General features: G+C 48.5%; 1 protein-coding gene across 1 annotated transcript in view; it reads left to right on the top strand.

Annotated features, from left to right (window-relative positions):
- syde1 (synapse defective Rho GTPase homolog 1) overlaps window positions 1-10,341 on the top strand; it is a 22,724-nt gene extending 12,383 nt beyond the window's left edge. Inside the window, 10 exon segments of the mRNA XM_078279628.1 lie at window positions 1,804-1,967; window positions 3,028-3,144; window positions 3,433-3,521; window positions 4,755-4,892; window positions 5,194-5,320; window positions 7,330-7,541; window positions 7,854-7,981; window positions 7,983-8,104; window positions 8,972-9,268; window positions 9,994-10,341. Of these exon segments, the coding sequence (XP_078135754.1) occupies window positions 1,804-1,967; window positions 3,028-3,144; window positions 3,433-3,521; window positions 4,755-4,892; window positions 5,194-5,320; window positions 7,330-7,541; window positions 7,854-7,981; window positions 7,983-8,104; window positions 8,972-9,268; window positions 9,994-10,178 (1,579 nt within the window). The 3' untranslated portion in view covers window positions 10,179-10,341.
- Window positions 10,342-10,850: the final 509 nt, after the last annotated feature.

Below are 10,850 nucleotides of genomic sequence, written 5' to 3'. Positions count from 1 at the left end.
TATAATACATTAACCAAAGAGAGACATACCTCCATCTTTATAATACATTAACCAAAGAGGGACATACCTCCATCTTTACAATTAGCCAAAGAGAGACATACCTCCATCTTTACAATTAGCCAAAGAGAGACATACCTCCATCTTTATAATACATTAACCAAAGAGAGACATACCTCCATCTTTATAATACATTAACCAAAGAGAGACATACCTCCATCTTTATAATACATTAACCAAAGAGAGACATACCTCCATCTTTATAATACATTAACCAAAGAGAGACATACCTCCATCTTTATAATACATTAGCCAAAGAGAGACATACCTCCATCTTTATAATACATTATCCAAAGAGGGACATACCTCCATCTTTATAATACATTAGCCAAAGAGGGACATACCTCCATCTTTATAATACATTAGCCAAAGAGGGACATACTGTTAGGCTCTAGTTTTTGACCCAGACTCAGAGACAAGCACACGGACACAGAGGAGCAGTTAAAGTGTTTATTGACAACTGGAATAAAGCAGAGAGGAATAGTTCAGGGTTGAGTCGCTTCAGATAGGTACTGGAGCTGGAGTTTGGCGAACAGGAGTGTGGCCAGCCAGACTGAGACTCAATGGAGAGTGGCGGTGAGAGTCCCGTCTTGACTCACCCAGGCGATCAGTTGGGAAGGCGATGACAGCAGAGTGACGAGGCGATCGGTGAAGAGAGGGGAGTGGCGAGGCAAGCCGTGATGAGAACTGAGTGGCGAGGTGAGCAGGCAGCAATGAGAGCAGAGTGGCGAGGTGAGCAGGCAGCAATGAGAGCTGAGTGGTGAGGTGAGGAGGCAGCAGGCGAGCAGGTCACAGCAGGGGAGCAGCAGGTAGGTAGCAGGTTCAGAACGGGATCACTGGTATGGTTGTAACGAACTGGCGCTGAAGAGGTGAACATCCCGGGTTGATAACTGCTGGTTGATTAGTGGAATGTGCTGCAGCTAGGCTGGAACAGAGCAGGAGAGAGTGGCCACGCCCCTTGACCTAAATCCTCTTGAGGCTGCCTCTGGCCACAGCAGGTGAAGACAAACACACAGACAACAAACGCAGGGGAAAAGGAAGGAGGAAAACCAGCAGGGACAGGGGAGAACAGAACTGACCCATAACACATACCTCCATCTTTCGCCCTCTTACACTCAGTGGCACCGTGATGAATGCCAGGAGAAGATCACTCACGACTGCCGGCAGATTTGAAAGCCGGTTGAAAATGGAGGAATCACACATATTCTTGAGGACATGTAACAGAGTTGCCAAGGAAGTTAAAAAGAGAATTAAAAACAACAACGCGACAGGCAAAGCAATAAGACCAACTTTAATATTGGAGTGGCTAGAACAGGTGCGTGGAAATGATGGAGATGCTAAGAGATCATTTCAGGTTCAGCCACTGTAGGAGGAGGGGCTAGAAAGTAATATTCAGTTGGTTGTCATATACAATTCCACCAATAGATGGAAGAAATTACACAATGGAGCTTTAAGAGAATAGCAGGGCCGGCATGGTTATCTTCAGAGCGAGTAGCGACTCTAGAGTCATAGTGAGAGTGTCTCCCTATGGTATACTGTTAAATGAGTCGGGGGAAATGCAACGCTACCAAGCCACGGCCGAGCGCCATGCTTTGCCGAGACGTGTAGTTACATTTTTCCAGAGAGTATCTCCACGTACCTACGTACGTAGCCACGGCTTAGATTTAAATCACGCTTTTGGCTACATTCACATTGCTACTGTTGTTTGTCAGGAAAGATAAAAGGTATTTCTGCATTTCCTCTCAGGTCCGAGGACAGTAAAGACGTTTTCCTCGCCATCCAGATCGACGGAGTGACGAGGGCGAGGACATCACTGCTGACGTTGCGAGGCTCCTCCCACCCGCTGAACCATGCCTTCCACCTGCAGCTGGAGCGAGCCCGCCAGCTACGCATCGTGGTGCTAGCCCCAGGTAAACCCATCCGTAACCCCAGGTAAACCCATCATTAACCCCAGGTAAACCCGTCCGTAAACCCCAGGTAAACAACTCGGTAACCCCAGGTAAACAACTCGTTAACCCCAGGTAAACCACTGGCTAACCCCAGGTAAACCCGTCCGTAACCCCAGGTAAACAACTCGGTAACCCCAGGTAAATAACTTGTTAACCCCAGGTAAACCCGTCCATAACCCCAGGTAAACCTGTCCGTAACCCCAGGTAAACCCGTCCGTAAACCCCAGGTAAACAACTCGTTAACCCCAGGTAAACCACTGGCTAACCCCAGGTAAACCCGTCGGTAACCCCAGGTAAACCACTCGATAACCCCAGGTAAACCCGTCCGTAACCCCAGTTAAACCACTCCATAACCCCAGGTAAACCCGTCCGTAACCCCAGTTAAACCAGTCGGTAACCCCAGGTAAACCACTCGCTAACCCCAGGTAAACCCGTCGGTAACCCCAGGTAAACCACTCGATAACCCCAGGTAAACCCGTCCGTAACCCCAGTTAAACCAGTCGGTAACCCCAGGTAAACCACTCGATAACCCCAGGTAAACCCATCCGTAAACCCAGGTAAACCTGTCCGTAACCCCAGGTAAACAACTCGGTAACCCCAGGTAAATAACTTGTTAACCCCAGGTAAACCCGTCCGTAACCCCAGGTAAACCTGTCCGTAACCCCAGGTAAACCCGTCCGTAAACCCCAGGTAAACAACTCGTTAATCCCAGGTAAACCACTGGCTAACCCCAGTTAAACCAGTCGGTAACCCCAGGTAAACCACTCGATAACCCCAGTTAAACCAGTCGGTAACCCCAGGTAAACCACTCGATAACCCCAGGTAAACCCATCCGTAAACCCAGGTAAACCACTCGTTAACCCCAGGTACTGCTGCTGGGTGCAAACGCCCGTGCAGAAGGAGAAAGTGATTTTGTCAAAGTGAATCTTGATGTTATTGGACCAAACCCAAAGCTACTGGTGAAGCTTTTTGAAATGTTCGTGTTCAGTCTAAGTTTTCATGTTGGTTTCTGTCTCTGCAGCCAATCCAGCGGCAGCAGTGGGCGGGTCTAAATCAGGGACGGATCAGACTTTAACGGGGCCAATCAGAAACAGAGTCTGCGGCCTCGGTGGTGTCTCCATACCTCCACTCTTTAAAGGTTCTACACAGTTTTGTGACTTTACCAATTCACCTTTACTGTTTAAATAAGTAATAATCAAACAAACCCAAACAGAAGCAGATTTTTGCATCGATCCAGAATGAAAATCTGCAGGAATAAGCCAACTGTTTTTCTCATCGGGGTAGAAATTTGTTAACATTATGAATTTGGCAGGAAATTCAGAGGATAATTCTGCAGAAGAATCTGCTGAATTCTGTGTCAGCAGAAGTTGGCCTGATGATGCTGTTCTGGATAAGATATGAAGGATTGTGTTGTTGTCTTCCTCAGGGAGTCGCAGTCAGCAGCTCTGTGTGAAGCTGGAGCCCAGAGGACTTCTTTACGTCAAACTGTCTCTGCAGGAAAAATGGGACACACAGGTACACAGTGGTACACACAGGTACACAGTGATACACACAGGTACACAGTGGTACACACAGGTACACAGTGGGAGACACAGGTACACAGTGATACACACAGGTACACAGTGGTACACACAGGTACACAGTGATACACACAGGTACACAGTGGTACACACAGGTACACAGTGGGAGACACAGGTACACAGTGATACACACAGGTACACAGTGATACACACAGGTACACAGTGATACACACAGGTACACAGTGGTACACACAGGTACACAGTGATACACACAGGGACACAGCAACACTAATAAATAAAACATCTGTTCAACAGTTCCACCAAACTTAATCATGATATCACAGGACAAACGGAGAAAACTGTAAATACAAAAGTAAATCTGATGGATTCAGAGTTAGATTTCAGCTGTGGAGGAACTAACAGCCATGTTCCTTTTACATCAAAATTCATCTTTTCTCAAAGACACCATGTCCTTCAGTAGAGCTTTTGTGAATCAAAGTCACCATTTACGACCACAAATTACACAAATTACTGACGGTATTACTCCAGCAATATAAAAGTGTTACATCTAAAGGCCCTGACACACCAGCCCGATAATCGGCCGTCTGACAGTCTGGCGAGGTCGGTGACTCGAGTCTGGTCGGTGTGTTCCGTGCCGTCGTCCGTTGGAGGAGCCGTCGGCCTTCATTTTGGCCGACCCGACATGTTCAGTCAGACAGGGCAGTCGGGACTCACCCGGAAATGGCGAGCGGATGAGCCTCTCAAAATCTGATGAAAATCTTTTAAACTGACCTTTGTTGATCTGAAATGAAGACAGATTCAGCAACTGCACGGCCTGTTTCTCTCTTCAGATGTTTTCAGAAACACGTTTCGGTGAACTATTTTAGGACAATATGAGATCATATTCTGAACGAGATGCCATGACAGTCTGGCTTTGAATATCTGGAGAAACCAGACCCACGTGACACGTTCGTCCAATCAGCTGCCGGTTTTCATTTTCTGGGAAACAATACAGAGCAGTGCCGTCTGCTGCTATGGAGACGTATTACGTTTCGTGCACGTGCAGAGCGTACGCTCAAGTCGGCGTCGCCTCAGTCTGTTTTGAGGCATTTTTTTGGACCTCTGGGACCCGACAGATCAGCCCGACTGGCTTTACTGCCGACGGTCGGCCGTCTGGTTGGTGTGTAACAGCTCTCATATTTCATACTGGCTTCCTTTCTCCCCCCAGCCCAGCAGCGACTCCTCAGTTCCTGCCAACGTGTTCGGGGTGGAGCTGCACCACCTGGTGGTGAAAGAAGGATCTGCGTCTCCGATCCCTCTGCTCATCCAGAAATCTGTGGCAGAGATAGAACGACGAGGACTCAAGGTATCAACGCTTTTATAGCTTTATCTTTCTTACTGTCAGCTCCACGGCCGGTAAGAACCGATAAATCATCGTAGATAAACAGCTGGCTGTTTTGGTCTGTCTGAAAATAGCTCGTGGAAAAAGGTTTATTTTTAGAGTTGGGTTCACAGTCAGAGTTTACAGTAAAGACAAGAAGGTGAAGCAATCAGACAATTCTGCAGAATGTAATGGTGGGTTATTCTAGCTGTCTGTCTCTCTAACCTGTCTGTCTTTTTGTCTCTCTAACCTGTCTGTCTCTCTAACCTGTCTGTCTGTGTGTCAGGTGGTGGGTCTGTACAGACTGTGTGGTTCTGCGGCGGTGAAGAAGGAGCTCCGTGATTGGTTTGAGAGGAACAGTTCAGCAGTGTGTCTCAGCGAGGATCTGTACCCGGACATTAACGTCATCACAGGTCAGTGAACGCACCACTGGGAGGCATGTACCTGTAGACCTACAGGTCAGTGAACGCACCACTGGGAGGCATGTACCTGTAGACTTACAAGTCAGTGAACGCACCACTGGGGGGCATGTACCTGTAACCTTACAGGTCAGTGAACGCACCACTGGGGGGCATGTACCTGTAACCTTTCAGGTCAGTGAACGCACCGCTGGGGGGCATGTACCTTTATAGAGGAGACACACCAGCCCGATCGGCCGTCGGACCGTCTGATAGTCTGGCGAGGTCGGTGACTCGAGTCTGGTCGGTGTGTTCAGTGCCGTCGTCCGTTGGAGGAGCCGTCGGCCTTCATTTTGGCCGACCCGACATGTTCAGTCAGACAGGGCAGTCGGGACTCACCCGGAAATGGCGAGCGGATGAGCCTCTCAAAATCTGATGAAAATCTTTTAAACTGACCTTTGTTGATCTGAAATGAAGACAGATTCAGCAACTGCACGGCCTATTGCTCTCTTCAAATGTTTTCAGAAGCACGTTTCGGTGAACTATTTTAGGACAATATGAGATCATATTCTGAACAAGACGCCATGACAGTCTGGCTTTGAATATCTGGAGAAACCAGACCCACGTGACACGTTCGTCCAATCAGCTGCCGGTTTTCATTTTCTGGGAAACAATACAGAGCAGTGCCGTCTGCTGCTATGGAGACGTATTACGTTTCGCACACGTCGCCTCAGTGTGTTCTGAGGCACTTTTTGGACCTCGAGGACCCGACTGATCAGTCCGACTGGCTTTACTGCTGACGGTCGGCCGTCTGGTTGGTATGTCAGGGCCTTTAGACTTACAGGTCAGTGAACGCACCACTGGGGGGCATGCACCTGTACACTTACAGGTCAGTGAACGCACCGCTGGGGGGCATGTACCTGTAACCTTACAGGTCAGTGAACGCACCGCTGGGGGGACTTCAATGACTTGAACGTAGGAGTTTCCAAATGATCCCGGTCTTACTGAGTCATGAAGACGAGTATAGCCACAGACTGTAATAATAACGCTGCAGCAGAGACGTCACCATGTTGCGGTTTTTTGGAGTCTGAAGTGACCGTATTTGGACGAGAGGGTGGAGCTGGGGAGGAGAATGTGGCCAGCAACTAAGCCAGTCTAAGGAATCCCTTTCACTGACAGCTCCAACGGCGAAAATAGGCAGACGAAGGCCGATGTGTAGCGACAGTGTGTGACACACTGCAAAAACTAGGCTGACAGACTCTCACCGTGACAGTCTCTTCGGTGTGTCAGGACCATAGACAGTATATAAACTGGACCAACAGATCCTGTGTCTCTGGACGGAGACCAGTGACGTCTCTTTCCCGGTGATGGCTGAGCGTTACTGAGCAGCCTCCAACTGAGCTTGAAGACGTAGATGTGACGTGAGCAACCTGTCTGAAAGTTGGAAGTCTTCTGGTAGCTGTGCCAAGAGAAATCTCAATCATTCCCAATCTAGCAGAGACGGAGAGCGTAGGTATATGTAAGGAGATAACATAGACACAGGCTCATTATTGATCACTAAAATGATAGTTAACATTAGTCATTACACTTAAACAGCTGATGGAAGTCCAAACTGCCTGAGAGCTTCTCCTGTACTATACGGTAACTCCTCTACTATGAGACAGGAAGTCTCATGGTTATGACCCAATCGTTAGCCTATTGTTATAAAAACGTCTGCTACGGAGCCATAACGTGAGCTACAAGGTAATGGAGCCTTTTATACATTGTCGTGTTTCTTTAGAAATAAACAACGGACAAATAGAGTCTTTAAACGCTTCAGATGTAAAGGTATTCTCTGTCAAAGTGACGTCAGAATGAATGGCAGTCAATGGGATGCTAACGGGATGCTAACGGGAGGTGATGGCTTGGTAGCATCAAAATGGCGCCATAGGAGGTTCGAGCTCTGAAGTGAAGCTTACCTCCCTTGGTCGGGACCCATAGACGGGCTTCCTAACCGGTTCTTTTCCTCCTTTGTGTTTCCTCAGGGATCCTGAAGGACTACCTGCGGGAGCTGCCCTCTCCGCTCATCACCAGGACTCTGTACCAGGTGGTCAGGGAGGCCATGATGCTGAGACCGCCCCCTGTCCCACCTGGGACCCCTGTTCCACCTGGGACCCCTGATCCTGATCCTGATCCAGATCCCCAACTAGCCCAGAGCACCGTGGAGCTGCTGTCCTGTCTGCCTCCTCCAGAGAGGGTAAGTCCTACTGCTGCAGTATTATCTACTGTATACTATCTACTGTATATTATCTACTGTATATTATCTGTTGTATATTATCTACTGTATATTATTTATTGTGTATATTATTTAATGTATATTATCTACTGTATATAATCTACTGTGTATTATTTAATGTATATTATTTATTATATATTATTTAATGTATATTATTTATTGTATGTTATCTACTGTATATTATTTAATGTATATTATTTAATGTATATTATCTACTGTATATAATCTACTGTATATTAATATGATGATATGTTGTTCTGTTTCTGTCTCCAGGCGACGCTGTCTCTGTTGCTGGACCACCTCAGCCTGGTGGCGTCCCACAGCCCATCCAACAGGATGAATCACCAGAACCTGGCGGTGTGCTTCGGCCCGGTGCTGCTCACGCCGACCCAGGACGCCTGGAGGGGGGGGGGGGGGGGGAGGGGGGGGGGGGGGGGGGAAGGGCCCTGGGGAAGAGATGGCGAGTGCAGTAGATTTCAAACGACACATCGAGGCGCTTCACTACCTTCTGCAGCTGTGGCCAGGTGAGTCCACTAGGGTTAAAGTATTACAATTATATTATTATATTAGCCTAGATTTTGTGAGATTTATCATATTTTGCTATCCTGAATGCAAGCTGAACTTAACCCCACCCACAACATTTGAGGTTGGGAAGTTCGGTCCAGACTTGAGCCGTTGTGGAGCAACTATGCTCCAACCAGAGCTGTTCGGACCAATCAAATTGTCAGGGGGCGGGCCTCATACGATGATGGCAACACGTTCTCACACTCATCTCGTAAAATATGGACGCTTGGTCAGGTGACCTTTGTCGTTCTTATTGACGCTAAAAGTCTCCTTTAGCGCTATAAGTAAACAAGCTTGGTCGGGACTATTGCCGTCCCTTTTGACGCAGTTATGTTTAGGAAAAGGTCGTGGGTGGGCGTACGGTTCTGTGACATGGGGGAGGAAAGAAAAAAACGACTATAGCAAGCTTGACAAGCGGGACGTGAACCCCGCTCTCCTGGGTGAAAGTCCTGTGTTTGATTCCTCCATCGCGTCTGTTATAGAAGATATCGACAGCGTATTCATTTTAAAAGAGGAACAGAGAACCTTGATCAAGGCGTTTTTCGATCGGAAAGATATTTTTGCCGTCCTTCCTACGGGATTCGGCAAAAGTTTAATTTATCAGCTGGCCCTGATGGTCGCTAAGAAGATGGGGCACTCTGATTGGTTGTAGGTCTATCCAATTGAGTGCAGAGGCATGCCCCATAATCACAGCCCAATGGAGCAGAGTCAGACTCAGATTCTACTCAGAATCTGAGTCTGACTACCTGTATCCCATCTAGCCACAGTCAGTAACAGGTGTAACTTTGTTCAGCATCTAATTTAGCGTTTTATATCTTCTTCCTCAGTGCCGACCCATCGCGTCCCAGAGGATGACCACATTGATGTCTCCCTGCCTCCCTGCCCCGCCCTTACCCATAACTCCCTGGGCCCGCAGCAGCAGCAGCAGAGGCATCCTGCCCTGCGATTGGCTAACCCCGAGGAGGAGGTGGTGGTGTCCCGTCGGGGTCGAGGCGGCCTGGCTCGACTGGAGAGTCCACCACCGATCAACCGGTACGCGGGAGACTGGAGCGTCTGTGGACGAGATCTTCTGTCCAGACAAGATGCCGATTATGATGAGGTGGCAGGAAGTGACAGTGACGCAGGTAAACAGACGAGCAGCATGCTTAGTCAAGAGTTCACGTTAGCATGTGTTAGCATGTTAGGCTATTTTGGCATGCTAACATAGGCAAACATAGTAGTACTAAACTACTGTTAGTAGTAGTGTAGCTACCCAATGGGAGTCGAGTGCAGATGTGAGTTGCACATGCTCAGATTTAAACGGTTTACGGCATAACGTGTCATACTGAAATTTGTGAAATCCATAAAATGATAAACTTCTCATTACAAATAATAACAGAAGATGGAAATCATTCTATGGTTGTTTGATTGCTAACAGCTCAAAACGCCATTCAAGTGACAGCCTTTGTTGTGTTTGATTGCTAACTTGTAGCTAGCAGTGAATCAACTTCGTTATGTAGGTCCTTTTTGACATTACAGAAGTCTCTCATACAGAAGTCTCTCGTTAGCATCTTGGAGGCTACTGCAGACATTACAGAAGTCTCTCGTTAGCATCTTGTAGCTACTGCAGATATTACAGAAGTCTCTCGTTAGCATCTTGTAGCTACTGCAGACATTATAGAAGTCTCTCACTAGCAGGTTCTTTTAGGCTACTTGTCGCAAAGTGACGCATGTGCGACTCACATCTGCACTCGACTCACATCGGGTAGTGACAAGTAGTAGTAGTGCTTTACCTTTCAGAGCTATATGTATGAATGCTTCATGAGAACATGTTCGCTGCTGATGCACGTTTGTGTTGTTGCTGTTTTAGGCAGTGATGATGAAGAGGAGGAGGAGAAGAAGGAGGCGTGGTCATCAGAAGGAGGAGCTCTGTATGTGGACGAGTTCTTGGATTTTGATGCTCCGTTTAACTGTCGACTCAGTCTGAAAGACTTCGACACTCTGATCCACGATCTGGACCGAGAGCTGGCCAAACAGATCAACATCTGTCTGTAGAGGAGGGGTCAAAGAGAAAACATTTAGGCTATATCTACACCGCTACGTTTTGATTTTTAGGTGTTTGAGTTTGGAGCCAAAAGCGATCTCCGTGTTTCCAAATGTCTCCGGTTTAGGGGCTCGGAAACGCCAGAGCAGGGGGAATGAGAGTGGGGGAAACGCCAGAGCAGGGGGAATGAGAGGGGGGAACACCAGAGCAGGGGGAATGAGAGTGGGGGAAACGCCAGAGCAGGGGGAATGAGAGGGGGGGGGGAACACCAGAGCAGGGGGAATGAGAGTGGGGGAAACGCCAGAGCAGGGGGAATGAGAGTGGGGAAACGCCAGAGCAGGGGGAATGAGAGGGGGGACACCAGAGCAGGGGGGAATGAGAGGGGGGAACACCAGAGCAGGGGGGAATGAGAGGGGGGAAACGCCAGAGCAGGGGGAATGAGAGTGGGGGAACACCAGAGCAGGGGGGAATGAGAGGGGGGAAACACCAGAGCAGGGGGAATGAGAGGGGGGAACACCAGAGCAGGGGGAATGAGAGTGGGGGAAACGCCAGAGCAGGGGGAATGAGAGGGGGAACACCAGAGCAGGGGGAATGAGAGGGGGAACACCAGAGCAGGGGGAATGAGAGGGGGGAACACCAGAGCAGGAGGAATGAGAGGGGGGAACACCAGAGCAGGAGGAATG

Source organism: Sander vitreus, chromosome 21 (genome assembly GCF_031162955.1).
Source record: "Sander vitreus isolate 19-12246 chromosome 21, sanVit1, whole genome shotgun sequence".
Taxonomy (NCBI): Eukaryota; Metazoa; Chordata; class Actinopteri; order Perciformes; family Percidae; genus Sander; species Sander vitreus.
Note: the sequence above shows the minus strand (reverse complement) of the source record. Positions and strands in the feature narration are given on the sequence as shown.